The sequence below is a fragment of the Pseudophryne corroboree genome, chromosome 3, assembly GCF_028390025.1.
Source record: "Pseudophryne corroboree isolate aPseCor3 chromosome 3, aPseCor3.hap2, whole genome shotgun sequence".
Taxonomy (NCBI): domain Eukaryota; kingdom Metazoa; phylum Chordata; class Amphibia; order Anura; family Myobatrachidae; genus Pseudophryne; species Pseudophryne corroboree.
Genome location: NC_086446.1, coordinates 715,260,948 through 715,280,025, shown reverse-complemented (window position 1 = coordinate 715,280,025; position 19,078 = coordinate 715,260,948). Strand labels below are relative to the sequence as shown.

The 19,078-nt window shown below is 46.5% G+C and overlaps 1 protein-coding gene across 1 annotated transcript in view; it reads left to right on the top strand.

The window, feature by feature from the left end:
- The window catches only part of LOC135057415 (carbohydrate sulfotransferase 15-like), a 103,514-nt gene that overhangs the window by 35,867 nt on the left and 48,569 nt on the right, over positions 1-19,078 (top strand). Inside the window, exons 3-4 of the mRNA XM_063963305.1 lie at positions 350-496; positions 603-759. Coding sequence (XP_063819375.1) covers positions 350-496; positions 603-759 — 304 coding nt within the window. The remainder of the gene's footprint in view (positions 1-349; positions 497-602; positions 760-19,078) is intronic.

The following is a 19,078-nucleotide window of genomic DNA, read 5'->3' as shown; positions in this document are numbered from 1 at the left end:
ATGTGGAGAATATAAGAGACGGTTCTGAGGATATGAGTTGGTAGGAGTAACCAGAGTATAGAAGTATCCCAACACCACCAACATGGTGATTCCCAGTCCAGGGAGTATGAGAGAATGTTGGGCCCCCAGAAGAGAGAGCATCAGAAGTGATGCCAGGATTCAGTAATGGCTAGGAGATTCAGGGATGAAAAGGTGGGTGGGGACCAGTTTATTACAGACTGATCTGGCATTCCAGAGGGCACAGGAAAGAGGGACAGAGTTAATGGGAGAGAATGTATGGAGTAAAGACATACTGGTTACAGTATGATCAGGAGATACTTCATGAGTTGTTTGTATGTTTCCACTTAAGGAATTATGGAACTAGATGAACCTTTCCAGAAGCCTTTCCCACTGGAGGATTATCTGGACCTCTTTGATTTGGCATCACAAAATATCCATGATCATCACAGAGAAGACACAGAATTAGAAACAGGGTGGACTGATCCCATCCTCACAGGTAGGTAATTGCAGAGAAATAATATAGGACTGAATGTGATACCTGCTAATTATGTAACATTGATAATTGCCAGACAATGAAAGTCTTTCCACCTCTTTTGATTCAGGAGAGGCTAGTCCATCCACCATGTGGGACAACAGTCCTTGGTTTTATTTTTATGATAATGTCACCAACACAGAACCTCCAGTGTTAATCCAGGACTTCATCCATGCCATCCAGCCACGGGCAAAGTTCATTGCCATCCTTCGGGATCCAGTGGAGAGGTCAGACAATGCTTAATGCTATTTTCCTAATGCTAGGGTGGGTTTCCGAGATGGAGAATTAAAACAGTAGTTCATTGCTGATTCAGCTGTGTCTTATGTGGTCTGGACAAATATATATGAATATGAGGCTATAAAACCACTAAGACCCCACATCGTCACCAAGGTGTCCACTTCATGTCAAATATTTCCAAATCATTGGTTCCAAAAGAATTGAAAAACTTTAGATGCAACCATTTAATATTATTGTCACTGACCTGGTTCCAAGATATTCCAATCTCTAACCGCTAGATCAGCACTCACTTTATCCTTTATCAGGGATACTACTCATTTTTGCATATCAAAGATATTAAATGGCAGGTGGAGTACTTATTAGTGACCTGCAATGCAGAGTCACTATATACTAATATACCACATAACGGTTTGAAAGTAATTGATTATTATTTGGGTCTTCACACTTCAATCTCCAAAGGATTAAGTTCATTTTGGACGCTATTCAGTTTATTTTATCACAAAATAATTTTATGTTTAACAGTGAATTTTTTCCGCAGACACACGGTATGGCCATGGGCACCAGGTTCGCCCCAAGTTTTGCCAACCTATATATGGGGCACCTTGAGGATCAATATATATGGAGAGGACCGTTTTGGGCCGAACCTGGTGCTCTATGGCAGATACAGAGATGACCTTTTCTTTATTTGGAGGGGACACACCCATTCTGTCACGTCCTTCATTAACTATCTAAACATTAACACATATGGTCTCACCTTCACGAGCACAATTCACCCCACTGAGATAACATTCCTGGATATTGCGCTGCATGCTGAGAAATCTAATGGAAAATTGTACACAAAAACTTTAGAAAGTGGATTGCAACATCTTTCTTAATTATGCCAGTTGCGATCATAGACCATGGCTTAATAATATTCCTAAAAGTAAGTACCTCAGATTGAAAAGGAACTGCTCTGAGGAGACTAACCTTTAAACTCAAATTAATGAACTTACGCAGTCCTTTTGTGATAAAGGATACCCCAAATATATATTGGACAAGGCTCTGGATGATACAAACAAAAAAATCTAGGGAGGATCTGCTAATAATGAACACATCTAAAGGTTACTGCAAAATAGCGTCAATAAATAATGAGCCTATTTTCGTTTCTAGATATAATAATGCCTCACATTTAATTAAGAAAATTATTAATAAATTTTTTCCCATTTTAAAAATGAATAGAGTATTGTGAGGATCCCCAGAAAATGAAGTTAGGGTGATTTTTAAAAAAGCAAATAATTTACAAAACCATTTGTCACCCAGTCATTTTGAGCCAACTAAGGATTCCCAATCATTTAGTCTCAATAATACTAATATGAGTACCATCGTCTCTACTACTGCCATCTTAAAAAGAGGCTGTTCTAATATAGGCAGCTTCAAATGTAAGAAACCAAGATGTATCACTTGTAGTTTTTTAAATGAAAGCCAGCAATTCTCATCACCTAGAGACAAGAAAAAGTTTGATATAATAGGGTCCATTAATTGTCAAACTAGTTTCGTTATCTACTTATTATCTTGTACCTGTGGAATCCAATATGTAGGTAGGACTACTCGATCACTAAACACAAGGTTCCTGGAACATAGGAGAGTTACTCTTAAGAAATCTGTTGTCCACAGTATGATTTTAATGCTCTGTCCAGTCAAGGTATCGAATATACAAATGAAACCTTCAGAGGTGGAGATAGATACAACCACCCCTGTAAAAGGGAAGCTTATTGGATATGCATCCTAGATACCCTATTTCCTATGGGCTTTAATGAAAATATTGAGATGAAAAATATCTAAGTTAAGGTTTCTTCTCTCTTCCCCCCCCCCCCCTTCCTTATCTTCTTTAGCTTTTTTCCTTTTTTCCTGGATTTCTTGGATATCTTGGACTTTATATAACCTAGTAAGACAAGCTTCCATCTCTCTAGTAAGACAAGTTTCCTCTCCCCTACCTGTCTCAATGAGACTTATACCAGGTTCCCTTGTTGTTTAAATATCATCAATGTTTAAGATTAGCGCTGTGCCCTTGTAATTCACTGCTAATTATAATTATTTGGCACATTTTCTATCTTTCTACTCATATATGAATATTATTTATGAAAAACTGAAAAAATAAAAACAAAACTGCATATGATTTTGTTGGGTCTTGAACCTGTGACACTGTTTGTTGTGGTCCTGTTCTCTATTTTGTGAGCCACAATGGCTCTATTGAGCTAAAGATAAGAAAACAATGGATGCTATATATCTTTGTTGTTATGGCCAGCTACATTTAAGTACTCAATTAAAGTGTTATCTACTGTATTCCACCTTCTCATTGTTAATTATAATTATTTGGTACCTTTTTTACCCTTTTACTTATATATGAATATTGTCTATGTAAAAATAAAAATAAAAACAAAAGGTATATATGATGTTGTTTTGTAGGGTCTCGAACCTGCGACCCCTTTTGTTACAATCCTGTTCTCTACTGGCTGAGCCATGGCAGCTTTATTGAGTTAAAGATAAGAAAATAATGGATGTTATACATTCTTGCTGTTTTGGCCAGCTAGACTTTGGACCTTCTCTGTGATGCCTTACTTTTTGATAATTTTATTGATGTATACTTTGTATAGTTCTTCATATAAAGCACCTATATTATGCATGAAGCTAGATGTTTTTAATGTATTAGACTGTTTCTTGGCAGTTAATTAGAGTGATTAAACACTACAGGTGTGCATATAAAAAAAACTGTGATCTGATTGGATACAGCTAGATTAAATACTCACCTACCCATGAACCTAACACACACACCTCCTGAAGAAACCGCCAGGCATATTGGCAGAGAAACACATTGAGAGTGGACAGAGAGCAAGTGTGCGTGGCTAAAACCTGAAGTGATCACCATTAAAAATCTGGGTACGACCTCCCCCTGTTGCCCGCTGTGCTGGGATAATCAATTTCGACCTTGTCGCCGCTATGAACTAGCACCATGAGCAGCTACAATGGGTGTAGTATGAGTTGCTGGCGGCCGGGTCCCCGCCGGCCAGCATACCGGCACCGGGATCCCGACCGCCGGTGTGGCGACAGCGGGGCGAGCGCAAATGAGCCCCTTGCGGGCTTGCTGCGCTCACCACGCTGAGGGCACGGTGGCACGCTACGCACGCCATGCTATCTATTCTCCCCCCAGGGGAGTCGTGGACCCCCAAGAGGGAGAAAAGGTGTCGGTATGCAGGTTGTCGGGATTCCGGCGCCGGTATACTGTGCCGTATGAATCCTTTCTATAAACTGTATGTTTATATAAAGGATTCCAGCAGTTGACTGAGCCCTATGCCTGTATAGAAGTAATGGATGGCTATTGCCTAAACAAACAGCGGGTGAGATACAACCCTTACACATAGGGGTAGAGCATAGCGTACCTGCTACATATTTAATCCAAGCCCGGGACTTTACTATTGTTGCTACAAAGTAATCTGCATTATCCCTTGGACATACATCAGCCTCAGAGTCCTCCACTCTGCCAAATCATGTTAACCCTTGCAGGACTCTGCCTTAGACTGCTATATAATTTTTGCAGTACACTGCCTTTTAGATATATATATATATATATATATATAAAATATATATATATATATATATATATATATACATGCTATTGTATTAATTTTTGTATTTTATGTGATAAAAATAAATCTACAATTCTATTCTTATTTTATAAGCGCTCCTTCTTTATAGTTTTGTACTATAGCAATAATATTTTATATCGATGTTTGGCATCCAGACTGCTGTTTGGGAGCAGCTATAAAATAATGTATTATTTTTTAGGTGCTTTATTATTGAATATTGGTTTATTGCGCCTGATTCCCCCTTGAAAAGTAACTTCTTTGGAGGAAATATTGTATATATCATGTTAGCAATGCTCATTTACATTGACTAAAAGGGGGTGGCACTGGGTTAGATATACTGGCTGAGCAGGGAAGGGGCCTGGTCAGATATTCTGGCTGAGCAGGGGCAGGTGCTGGGTTAGATATACTGGCTGAGCAGGGGGTGGCACTGGGTCAGATATTCTGGCTGAGCAGGGGCAGGTGCTGGGTTAGATATACTGGCTGAGCAGGGGGAGGTGCTGGGTTAGATATACTGGCTGAGCAGGGGGAGGTGCTGGGTTAGATATACTGGCTGAGCTGGGGAGGTGCTGGGTTAGATATACAGGCTGAGCAGGGGAGGTGCTGGGTTAGATATACTGGCTGAGCAGGGGGAGGTTCTGGGTTAGATATACTGGCTGAACAGGGGGTGGCACTGGGTCAGATATTCTGGCTGAGCAGGGGCAGGTGCTGGGTTAGATATACTGGCTGAGCAGGGGGTGGCACTGGGTCAGATATTCTGGCTGAGCAGGGGCAGGTGCTGGGTTAGATATACAGGCTGAGCAGGGGGTGGCACTGGGTAAGATATTCTGGCTGAGCAGGGGCAGGTGCTGGGTTAGATATACTGGCTGAGCAGGGGGAGGTGCTGGGTTAGATATACTGGCTGAGCAAGGGGAGGTGCTGGGTTAGATATACTGGCTGAGCTGGGGAGGTGCTGGGTTAGATATACAGGCTGAGCAGGGGAGGTGCTGGGTTAGATATACTGGCTGAGCAGGGGGAGGTTCTGGGTTAGATATACTGGCTGAACAGGGGGTGGCACTGGGTCAGATATTCTGGCTGAGCAGGGGCAGGTGCTGGGTTAGATATACTGGCTGAGCAGAGGGAGGCACTGGGATAGATATACTGGCTGAGCTGGGGAGGTGCTGGGTTAGATATACAGGCTGAGCTGGGGAGGTGCTGGGTTAGATATACAGGCTGAGCAGGGGGTGGTGCTGGGTTAAAATATACTGGCTGAGCAGGGGGAGGCGCTGGGTTAGATATACAGGCTGAGCAGGGGGAGGCGCTGGGTTAGATATACTGGCTGAGCAGGGGGGAGGTGCTGGGTTAGATATTCTTATTTTATAAGCGCTCCTTCTTTATAGTTTTGTACTAGAGCAATAATATTTTATATCGATGTTTGGCATCCAGACTGCCGTTTGGGAGCAGCTATAAAATAATGTATTATTTTTTAGGTGCTTTATTATTGAATATTGGTTTATTGCGCCTGATTCCCCCTTGAAAAGTAACTTCTTTGGAGGAAATATTGTATATATCATGTTAGCAATGCTCATTTACATTGACTAAAAGGGGGTGGCACTGGGTTAGATATACTGGCTGAGCAGGGAAGGGGCCTGGTCAGATATTCTGGCTGAGCAGGGGCAGGTGCTGGGTTAGATATACTGGCTGAGCAGGGGGTGGCACTGGGTCAGATATTCTGGCTGAGCAGGGGCAGGTGCTGGGTTAGATATACTGGCTGAGCAGGGGGAGGTGCTGGGTTAGATATACTGGCTGAGCAGGGGGAGGTGCTGGGTTAGATATACTGGCTGAGCTGGGGAGGTGCTGGGTTAGATATACAGGCTGAGCAGGGGAGGTGCTGGGTTAGATATACTGGCTGAGCAGGGGGAGGTTCTGGGTTAGATATACTGGCTGAACAGGGGGTGGCACTGGGTCAGATATTCTGGCTGAGCAGGGGCAGGTGCTGGGTTAGATATACTGGCTGAGCAGAGGGAGGAACTGGGTTAGATATACTGGCTGAGCTGGGGAGGTGCTGGGTTAGATATACAGGCTGAGCTGGGGAGGTGCTGGGTTAGATATACTGGCTGAGCAGGGGGTGGTGCTGGGTTAAAATATACTGGCTGAGCAGGGGGAGGCGCTGGGTTAGATAAACAGGCTGAGCAGGGGGAGGCGCTGGGTTAGATATACTGGCTGAGCAGGGGGGAGGTGCTGGGTTAGATATTCTTATTTTATAAGCGCTCCTTCTTTATAGTTTTGTACTAGAGCAATAATATTTTATATCGATGTTTGGCATCCAGACTGCCGTTTGGGAGCAGCTATAAAATAATGTATTATTTTTTAGGTGCTTTATTATTGAATATTGGTTTATTGCACCTGATTCCCCCTTGAAAAGTAACTTCTTTGGAGGAAATATTGTATATATCATGTTAGCAATGCTCATTTACATTGACTAAAAGGGGGTGGCACTGGGTTAGATATACTGGCTGAGCAGGGAAGGGGCCTGGTCAGATATTCTGGCTGAGCAGGGGCAGGTGCTGGGTTAGATATACTGGCTGAGCAGGGAGTGGCACTGGGTCAGATATTCTGGCTGAGCAGGGGCAGGTGCTGGGTTAGATATACTGGCTGAGCAGGGGGAGGTGCTGGGTTAGATATACTGGCTGAGCAGGGGGAGGTGCTGGGTTAGATATACTGGCTGAGCTGGGGAGGTGCTGGGTTAGATATACAGGCTGAGCAGGGGAGGTGCTGGGTTAGATATACTGGCTGAGCAGGGGGAGGTTCTGGGTTAGATATACTGGCTGAACAGGGGGTGGCACTGGGTCAGATATTCTGGCTGAGCAGGGGCAGGTGCTGGGTTAGATATACTGGCTGAGCTGGGGAGGTGCTGGGTTAGATATACAGGCTGAGCAGGGGAGGTGCTGGGTTAGATATACTGGCTGAGCAGGGGGAGGTTCTGGGTTAGATATACTGGCTGAACAGGGGGTGGCACTGGGTCAGATATTCTGGCTGAGCAGGGGCAGGTGCTGGGTTAGATATACTGGCTGAGCAGAGGGAGGCACTGGGTTATATATACTGGCTGAGCTGGGGAGGTGCTGGGTTAGATATACAGGCTGAGCTGGGGAGGTGCTGGGTTAGATATACTGGCTGAGCAGGGGGTGGTGCTGGGTTAAAATATACTGGCTGAGCAGGGGGAGGCGCTGGGTTAGATATACAGGCTGAGAAAGGGAGGAGCTGGGTTAGATATATTGGCTGAGCAGGGGAGGCGCTGGGTTAGATATACTGGCTGAGCAGGGGGAGGCGTTGGGTTAGATATACTGGCTGAGCAGGGGGGAGGTGCTGGGTTAGATATACTGGCTGAGCAGGGGAGGTGCTGGGTTAGATATACTGGCTGAGCAGAGGGAGGCGCTGGGTTAGATATACTGGCTGAGCAGGGGGTGGTGCTGGGTTAAAATATACTGGCTGAGCAGGGGGAGGCGCTGGGTTAGATATACAGGCTGAGAAAGGGAGGAGCTGGGTTAGATATATTGGCTGAGCAGGGGAGGCGCTGGGTTAGATATACTGGCTGAGCAGGGGGAGGCGTTGGGTTAGATATACTGGCTGAGCAGGGGGGAGGTGCTGGGTTAGATATACTGGCTGAGCAGGGGAGGTGCTGGGTTAGATATACTGGCTGAGCAGAGGGAGGCGCTGGGTTAGATATACTGGCTGAGCAGGTGGAGGTGCTGGGTTAGATATACTGGATGAGCACTGCAGGTGGAGGTGCTGGGTTAGATATACTGGATGAGCAGGGGAGGTGCTGGGTTAGATATACTGGCTGAGCAGGGGAGGAGCTGGGTTAGATATACTGGCTGAGTAGGGGGAGGCGCTGGGTTAGATATACAGGCTGAGAAAGGGAGGAGCTGGGTTAGATATATTGGCTGAGCAGGGGAGGTGCTGGGTTAGATATACTGGCTGAGCAGGGGAGGTGCTGGGTTAGATATACTGGCTGAGTAGGATGAACTGCTGGGTTAGATATACTGGCTGAGCAGGGGAGGTGCTGGGTTAGATATACTGGCTGAGCAGGGGAGGCGCTGGGTTAGATATACTGGCTGAGCTGGCTGAGCAGGGGAGGCGCTGGGTTAGATATACTGGCTGAGCAGGGGGAAGGGGCTGGGTCTGATATGGTGGCTGAGCAGGGGGTAGGCACAGGGTCAAATATAGTGGCTGAGCAGGAGGAAGGCACTGGGTTAGATACACTTGATAAACGGAGGGAAGACATTGCATTAGATATACTGACTGAGCATGGGAGGCACTTGGTTAGTTATACTGGCTGACAAGGGGGCTGGTGCTGGGATAGATAAAATGGCTAAGCATGGGGGGGTGTTGGGTTAGATATACAGGCTGAGCATGAAGGAGGTGCTAGGTTTTATATACTGGAGGAACAAGAAGGTAGGCATTGGGTAAGATATACTGGCTCAGCATGGAGGAGGAGCTGGGTTGAATATGTTGATAAGGAAGTGTGCTCTGTCTGCCTTTCCCTCCGTCTGCCGTCAACGAGTCCCTCCGGTACTCTATAGTTTAAAGACCCTGACAGAAGTATGCTACTGTGCATGCGTGACTTCTCCATGAGTCTTATCTCCTCTTGCACTGTGGAGAAATGCAGGCTTTTTAATAGCACAAATAATGTAACAGGTCTTCCTAACAGCACAGGTGATTTACACAGAAAATAGATGCTGGGCCGATCTTCTGAATAGCCCAGATTAAATGCACTGTGCAGACATATTATAGGACTCCTAAATAGCACAGGTAATTGAACTGTGATGATGGGCAGATCTTCTGAATAACCCAGATTAGTTGCAGTGTGGAGATATACCTGCAGATAAATGAGCTCCACTGAACATCACAGAGCAGGTATTCATGTAGTGGCTAGGACTAGCAATCAGATTGATAACAACCCACAATGGGGTGTCAGGGAATTTCTATAAGGGCTCAAAAGCTAATCTTCAAAAATCCAGAAACCAAGCAAAACTGTGAACTCAGCTACTGCAATCAAGTGTCAGAACACAACCCAGAATGAAAACTCCAAGTCTGCACAGCTGACTGGTTGCCAGGAGACTGACTGAAACCTATAGAGCTAACCCCACCGGAAGCTGCTGAGCTGTGCTTATTCTGGATTCTATCAGTCAGACACTAGTACCACCTGCAATTCAGTGCAAACATGATCTTGTGTATGTTTGTTAGAACAGTGAACTTGCATTTGTTTTTCCCAAGGATATCTATCTACACTGCAGTATACAGGGCCTTGCTAAAGTATTCACCCCCTTTTGCATTTTTCATGTTTTGTTGCTTCACAACCTGGAATAAAAATGGATTGTTTGAAGGTTTGCATCATTTCATTCACAGAACATGCCTACAACTTTGAAGATTTTTTTTTTATTGTGAAGCAAACAACAAATAGGACAAAATAACAGAAAACTTCAGCATTTATTTATTTATTTTATTTATTAACAGTTTCTTATATAGCGCAGCATATTCCGTTGCGCTTTACAATTAGAACAGTAATAGAACAAAACTGGGTAAAAACAGACAGACAGATGTAGGAAGGCCCTGCTCGCAAGCTTACAATCTATAGGGAAATAGGCATAGATACACAAGGATTGATGCTACCTATTGCATAATGGTCCACCAGATTGCTAGGTTCTTAATGGGTTGTATGATGATACCCCACAAAGTTATCCAAGTGTCAGGAGGGTGTGAGACTAAAGAAAGACAAGATATGTGATGTTATGAATACTCTACAGAGAATGTAATTAGATAGGGAAGCACTGAAGGTTATGTGGGTGGGTCTGGAATTTGATAGGCTTGTCTGAAGAGGTGAGTTTTCATGCATAACTATTCACCCCCCTAAAGTCAGTACTTTGTAGAGCCACCTTTTGCGGCAATTACAGCTGCAAGTCACTTTGGATAAGTCTCTATGAACTTGCCACATCTTGCCACTGGGATTTTTGCCCATTCCTCAAGGCAAAACTGCTCCAGCTCCTTCATGTTGGATGGTTTCCGCTTGCGAACAGCAATCTTCAAGTCTGACCACAGGTTCTCAATTGGATTGAGATCTGGGCTTTGACTAGGCCATTCCAACACATTTAAATGTTTCCCCCTAAACCAATCGAGTGTTGCTTTAGCAGTATGTTTTGGGTCATTGTCCTGCTGGAAGGTGAACCTCCATCCCAGTCTCAAATCACAGGCAGACTGAAACAGGTTTTGCTCAAGAATATCCCTGTATTTAGCACCATCCATCTTTCCCTCGACTCGAACCAGTTTCCCAGTCCCTGCTGCTGAAAAACATCCCCACAGCATGATCCTGCCACTACCATGTTTCACTGTGGGGATGGTGTTCTTAGGGTGATGGGATGTGTTGGGTTTGCGCCAGACATAGAGTTTTCCTTGGTGGCCGAAAAGTTAAATTTTAGTCTCATCTGACCAGAGCACCTTCCTCCATACACTTGGGGAGTCTTCCACATGCCTTTTGGCAAACTCAAAATGTGCCTTCTTATTTTAAGTAATGATTTTTTTCTGGCCACTCTTCCATAAAGCCCAGCTCTATGGAGTGTACGGCTTATTGTGGTCTTTGCTGTGGAACTCTGCAGCTCCTTCAGGGTTACCTTTGGTCTCTGTGCTGCCTCTCTGATTAATGCCCTCCTTGCCCAGTCTGTGAGTTTTGGTGGCCGGCCCTCTCTTGGCAGGTATGTTGTGGTACCATGTTCTTTCCATTTGAAGATGATGAATTTGATGGTGCTCCGGGGGATCATCAAAGATTTAGATTTTTTTTATAACCCAACCCTGACTTGTACTTCTCAACAACTTTGTCCCTGACTTGTTTGGAGAGCTCTTTGGTCTTCATGGTGTGATGCCTCTTGCTTAGTGGTGTTGCAGCCTCCGGGGCCTTTCAGAAAAGGTGTGTTTATACTGACAGATCATGTGACACTTAGATTGCACACAGGTGGACTTCATTTCACTAATTATGTGACTTCTGAAGGTTTCTGGTTGCACCAGAACTTTTGAGGGGCTTCATAGCAAAGGGGATGAAATGAATACATATGCACATGCCAATTTTCAGATTTTTATTTATAAAAATTCATTTTTATATAAGTTTTTCTCATTTCCTTCACCAACTTAGACTATTTTGTGCAGATCCATCACATAAAATTCAGATTAAAAAATAAATAAATTACAGGTTGTAATGTAACAAAATAGGTAAAAAGCCAAGGGGGTGAATACTTTAGCAAGGCACTGTATATTGGGGTCATTCCGAGTTGTTCGCTTGCTAGCTACTTTTAGCAGCCGTGCAAACGCTTTGTCGCCACCCACTGGGGAGTGTATTTTCGCTTTGCAGAAGTGCAAACGCTTGTGCAGCAGAGCGCCTGCAAAATAATTTTGTGCAAACCAAGACCAGCCCTGTAGTTACTCTTTGTGTGCGTTGATTCTAACGACGGAGGGGCGGCTTTTGACGTCACACACCCACCCAGCGTTCGCCCAGCCACACCTGCGTTTTCCCTGACACGCCTGCATTTTTCTAAGCACTCCCTGAAAACGGTCGGTTGACACCCAGAAACGCCCACTTCATGTCAATCTTCCTGCGTTCGGCTGTGCGACTGAAAGCTTCGCTAGAACCTGTGCAAAACCACAAAGGACTTTGTACCCGTACGTCGCGTGTGTGCATTGCGTTACATACGCATGCGCAGATTAGCCATTTTTTCCACTGATCGCTGCGCTGTGAACAATTGTAGCTAGCGATCAACTCAGACCCCCATTGTCACTTGTGTATAAGGACAGAGATGGTGTGATTTCAAGCTTGTCAAAAAAACTACTGTGCTGTGTCTGAGTGAGCTGAACCCAAAAGAAGACATATTTTCCAGTTTTAAACAAAAATCTAGTCTTTTATAATTCAATTTAAATCTTATTTGAAGAGTCTGTGATTTTGAGAGGCAGCATAAATTACTATACTTATTGGTTGTGGTGGCGTCAGCTGCACCTCAAAATAATTAAAGTGGAAACAAATAATAATATTTCTCTGGTGTAAAAAAAACTTGTCTTTTAATAAAATATGGTAAAAGGGTGTCCACGAATGTGTGAGTCTGACATTTCTGATTCTGACACTGTAATCATAGAGAAGTCTCCTTACTCCATACCCTCCAACTGTACCTTTTTGGCAGGTACAGTACCTTTTTTTATGGTTTGTACCGATTTTTGGCTTGCCAAACTTCCATTGAAACTATAGGAAAAGGGGCGTCGCCGCACCCCCTTTGCCCGCGGCCACACCCCCTTTTTGAATTTGTACCGATTTTTATGTGTAAAATGTTGGAGGGTATGTTACGCCATGTCTTTACCCTCTGCAAATGTGAGGATGAGTAGTACTAAAAAATAAGATTTTACTTACCGGTAAATCTATTTCTCGTAGTCCGTAGAGGATGCTGGGGACTCTGTAAGGTCCATGGGGAATAGACGGGTTCCGCAGGAGACATGGGCACTTTAAGAAAGAATTTAGATTCTGGTGTGCTCTGGCTCCTCCCTCTATGTCCCTCCTCCAGACCTCAGTTAGAGAAACTGTGCCGGAAGAGCTGACAGTACAAGGAAAGGATTTTGGAAATCCAGGGCAAGATTCATACCAGCCACACCAATCACACCGTATAACTTGAGATAAACATACCCAGTCAACAGTATGAACAACAACAGAGCAACAGGTCCACCCTGATGCAACCATAACATAACCCTTATTTAAGCAATAACTATATACAAGCATTGCAGAAGAAGTCCGCACTTGGGACGGGCGCCCAGCATCCACTACGGACTACGAGAAATAGATTTACCGGTAAGTAAAATCTTATTTTCTCTAACGTCCTAGTGGAAGCTGGGGACTCCGTAAGGACCATGGGAATTATACCGAAGCTCCCAAACGGGCAGGAGAGTGCGGATGACTCTGCAGCACCGATTGAGCAAACACAAGGTCCTCCTCGGCCAGGGCATCAAACTTGTAGAACTTTGCAAAAGTGTTTGAACCTGACCAAGTAGTCGCTCGGCAAAGTTGTAATGCCGAGACCCCTCGGGCAGCCGCCCAAGAAGAGCCCACCTTCCTAGTGGAATGGGCCTTAACTGATTTTGGCAGCGGCAAGCCAGCCGCCGAATGAGCCTGCTGAATCGTGTTACGGACCCAGCGAGCAATAGTCTGCTTTGAAGCAGGAGCACCAAGATTGTTGGAAGCATACAGGATAAACAAAGATTCTGTTTTCCTGACCCTAGCCGTTCTGGCTACATAAACCTTCAAAGCCCTGACTACATCAAGCAACTCGGAATCCTCCAAGTCCGTAGTAGCCACAGGCACCACAATAGGTTGGTTTATATGAAAGGATGAAACCACTTTCGGCAGAAATTGTGGACGGGTCCGCAATTCTGCTCTATCCGCATGGAAAACCAGATAGGGGCTTTTATGTGACAAAGCCGCCAACTCTGACACACGCCTAGCCGAAGTCAAGGCTAATAGCATGACCACCTTCCACGTGAGATATTTCAACTCCACCGTTTTGAGTGGTTCAAACCAGTGGGATTTCAGGAAACTCAACACCACATTAAGATTCCAAGGTGCCACTGGAGGCACAAAAGGGGGCTGAATATGCAGCACTCCCTTTACAACGTCTGAACTTCAGGTAGAGAAGTCAACTCCTTTTGAAAGAAAATGGATAGGGCCGAAATCTGGACCTTAATGGACCCCAATTTTAGGCCCAAATTCACTCCTGACTGTAGGAAGTGAAGGAAACGGCCCAGCTGGAATTCCTCCGTAGGGGCATTCCTGGCCTCACACCAAGCAACATATTTTCGCCATATACGGTGATAATGTTGAGCTGTCACGTCCTTCCTAGCCTTTATCAGCGTAGGAATGACCTCCTCCGGAATGCCTTTCTCCGCTAGGATCAACCGCCATGCCATCAAACGCAGCCGCGGTAAGTCTTGGAACAGACAGGGCCCCTGTTGCAACAAGTCCTGTCTTAGAGGAAGAGGCCACGGGTCCTCTGTGAGCATTTCTTGCAGATCTAGATACCAAGTCCTTCGTGGCCAATCTGGAACAATGAGTATCGTTCTCACTCCTCTTTTTCTTATTATTCTCAGCACCTTGGGTATGAGAGGAAGAGGAGGAAATACATAGACCGACTGGAACACCCACGGTGTCACCAGGGCGTCTACAGCTATCGCCTGAGGGTCTCTTGACCTGGCGCAATACCTCTGTAGTTTTTTGTTGAGGCGGGATGCCATCATGTCCACCTGTGGCAGTACCCACTGACTTGCAGTCTGTGCGAAGACTTCCTGATGAAGTCCCCACTCTCCCGGGTGGAAGTCGTGTCTGCTGAGGAAGTCTGCTTCCCAGTTGTCCACTCCCGGGATGAACACTGCTGACAGTGCGCTTACGTGATTTTCCGCCCAGCAAAGAATTCTGGTGGCTTCCGCCATCGCTACCCTGCTCCTTGTGCTGCCTTGTCGGTTTACATGAGCCACTGCGGTGATGGTGTCTGACTGAATCAGACCCGGTTGGTCGCGAAGCAGGGTCTCCGCTTGACGTAGGGCGTTGTATACAGCCCTTAGTTCCAGGATGTTGATGTGAAGGCAAGTCTCCTGACTTGACCACAGACCTTGGAAATTTCTTCCCTGTGTGACTGCTCCCCACCCTCGGAGTCTTGCATCCGTGGTCACCAGGACCCAGTCCTGAATGCCGAATCTGCGGCCCTCGAGAAGGTGTGCACTCTGCAGCCACCACAGGAGAGACACCCTGGCCCTGGGGGATAGGGTGATTAACCGATGCATCTGAAGATGTGATCCGGACCACTTGTCCAGTAAGTCCCATTGAAAGGTCCTCGCATGGAACCTGCCGAAGGGAATGGCCTCGTATGATGCCACCATCCTTCCCAGGACTCGAGTGCAGTGATGCACTGACACCTGTTTTGGTTTTAATAGGTTCCTGACCAGTGTCATGAGCTCCTGAGCTCTCTCTATCGGGAGATAAACCCTTTTCTGGTCTGTGTCTAGAATCATGCCTAGGAAAGGCAGACGAGCCGTAGGAACCAACTGCGACTTTGGAATATTTAGAATCCAGCCGTGTTGCCGTTACACTTCCAGAGAAACTGCTACGCTGATCAGCAACTGCTCTCTTGATCCCGCTTTTATGGGGAGATCATCCAAGTATGGGATAATTGCGACCCCTTGCTTCCGCAGGAGTACCATCATTTCCGCCATTACCTTGGTAAATATTCTCGGTGCCGTGGAGAGACCAAACGGCAACGTCTGAAATTGGTAGTGACAATCCTGTACCACAAATCTGAGGTACGCCTGATGAGGTGGATAAATGGGGACATGAAGGTATGCATCCTTTATGTCCAGAGACACCATAAAATCCCCCCCTTCCAGGCTTGCGACGACCGCTCTCAGCGATTCCATCTTGAACTTGAACCTTTTCAGGTATATGTTCAGGGATTTTAAATTCAATATGGGTCTGACCTAACCGTCCGGTTTCGGGACTACAACATGGTCAAATAATAACCCCCTCCTTGTTGAAGGAGGGGAACCTTGACCACCACCCGTTGAAGATACAATTTGTGAATTGCAGTTAACACTATTTCCCTCTCGTGGGGGGAAGCCGGCAGGGCCGTCGGTGAGGGGGCATCTCCTCGAAGTCCAGCTTGTATCCCTGAGACACAATATCTATTGCCAAGGGATCCAACAGGGAGTGAACCCACTTGTGGCTGAAATTTCGAAGACGTGCCCCCACCGGACCTAGCTCCGCCTGTGGAGCCCCAGCGACATGCGGTGGATTTTGTAGAGGCCGGGGAGGACTTCTGTTCCTGGGAATTAGCTGTGTTGTGCAGCTTCTTTCCTCTGCCCTTGCCTCTGGCAAGAAAGGACGCACCTCGGACTTTCTTGTTTCTTTGTGATCGAAAGGACTGCATTTGATAATGTCGTGCTTTCCTAGGCTGTGCTGGAATATAAGGCAAAAGATCAGAATTACCAGCTATAGCTGTGGAGACCAGGTCCGAGATCCCTTCTCCACACAATCCTCAGCCTTGTAAGGTAAACCTTCCATATGCCTCTTAAGTCGGCATCACCTGTCCATTGCATGTTCCACAGGACACGTCAAGCAGAAATTGACATAGCGTCGACTCTAGAACCCAGTAGACTAATGTCTCTTTGGGCATGTTTATATATATATATATATATATATATATATCTAAGACAGCATCTTTTATATATATATCTATATATATACATATATATATATATATATATATATACATACTAGGGTCTCAATCTCTGCTGATAAGGTATCTGTGCATGCTATCTGCAGGATCCCTGAGGATAGCTGATAAGTCAGCGCTACCTTTTGGGCAAACGTGACACCCTAGGGGAAGATTCCCATCGTATCCTGGCCCTAGTAGGGAAAGGATACTCCCTGAGAACTCTTTGTGGGAAACTGCAGTCTCTTGTCTGGAGATTCCTGCTCTTTTTCTTCATGAGAGGAGGGAAATTTACCTCAGCTTTCTTCCCCTTAAACATGTGTACCCTTGTGTCAGGGACAGATGAGTCATCAGCGATATGCAAAACATTTTTTATTACAATAATCATATATTGAATACTTTCCTGCCATTTTGGCTGTAACTTTGCATTATCGTAGTCGACACTGGAGTCAGACTCCGTGTCGATATCAGTGTCTATTATTTTGGATAGTGAGCATTGAGAGACTCTGAAGGTCTCTGCGACATAGGGACAGACATGGGTAGATTCCCTGTCTGTTCTCTAATCTTTTGTGCAATAAATTTACCTTTGCACTTAATTTTACATACCCAAACAGGTGTCGGCGTTGTCGACGGAGACACCACTCACACACACATTTGCTCCATCTCCTCCTTAGGGGAGCCTTTTACCTCAGACATGTCGACACCAGTGACGTGCGGTGAGGTCACTGGTTGGGGAGGCACTGGCAGCTAACAAGCCCCCCCGAAAAAAAAAAAAAAAAAGTGTGATCCCCCAACACATCAGGAAAACCAGCACTAGGCAGAACCAGCCAGGGGGAGTAATGCCATAGCAGGGGAGACACTCAGTATGGGGTCCCCCTGCCATAACATTAATCTGCTGCCCCCCCCCCCCCCCCCCAGCCAGTCAGCCCAGGGTTGGAATTCCTCGGAAAGTGGGAACCCCAAAAAATAAAAACGGGGTCCCCCCTCCCGAGCAATAACCAGCACTGGGCTGATAGCCCAGTGCTATGCCCTGCACCCCTGGTGGCGGTGTGTGCGGGGTTCATTGTGTGTTAATATTGTTCTTTACAGGTGGCCTACAGGTCCCAGCAAACCTGCCCCAGCATGCTGGCACTTAGAGAACCACAAGTGCCAGCATGCCCGGACATAAAGGGCCTGCTGGCACCTGTAGTCCACCTGCAAAGAATAGTAATATTGTTCTTTACAGGTAGCCTACAGGTCCCAGCAAGCCTGCCCCAGCATGCTGGCACTTGGAGAACCACAAGTGCCAGCATGCCCGGACATAAAGGGCCCGCTGGCACCTATAGTCCACCTGTAAAGAAAATATTAAAATAAAACGCCACACGTCTTGAAAATAAGCTTTATTAAACTGGGTCTTCACCTGGGGGCAGCGGCCTTTAAGCTCCTTTGCGTGGCCGCCGCCTTCCCAGGGCTTCCGGCGTCTTCACCTTCGGGGCGCCACCCCCCCAGGGCTTCCAGCGTCTTCACCTGGTGGGCGGCGGCTGCTAAGCTCTTTTGCATAGCCTCCGCCCAGCCAGGACTTCCGGCCGTCTTCTTTCTTCAGGAGCTCTTCACTGCTCCTCCTCCGCCGTCGGACTGACTCTCCTCCGCCTCGCGCTGACTTATATAAGTCAGCCGGAGGGGGCGGGGCGATGACGCGGCGAGCCGTGATTGGCTCGCGGCGGCCATCTTGAATTTCAAAAATGACGCTGAGGCGCCATTTTTGAAACTGGAACCGCTCCGCTGCCAAACTCTGCAGAATCAAGGTAATTTTCCGCCGCAACCCGCCGCCTGCTCCACCGCCGCCCGCACCACCGCCGCATCCCGCCGCCCGCACCATCGCCGCATCCAGCCGCCCGCACCTCCTCCGCCAGCGTCGCCCACACAGTGATTGACAGCGGATCCAGTGACGGATCCGCTGGCCAATCACTGTGGCCTCACTGACAGGGACGTGCTTTCATAGGTTGAAAGCACGTCCCTGTATGAAAGCGGCACCACTAATGGTGCCGCTTTCCCATATATTTTCAATGGGCTTTTACAGCCCATGGCTAGTCCCCGCCCGTGCCCGCCCCCCGCTCCCCATACTTTCCCCAGTGACAACGGGAGGCACCACGATCGGTGCCTCCCAAACACATAAAAAGAGGAGCAATGTAAAGAATAATATTAAGAAGATACATATGACACAGAATATGTGTCATATGCATCTTCTTTGTATTATCTTAATCATTAATGACAGGGGAGGCACTGCCTCCCCTGACTGCACGTCCCTGGTCGACACACACGTACCGACACACCACACACTCAGGGAATGCTCATCTGAAGACAATTCCCCCACAAGGCCCTTTGGAGAGACAGAGAGAGAGTATGCCAGCACACACCCCAGCGCTATAAACCCAGGAATAACACAGTAA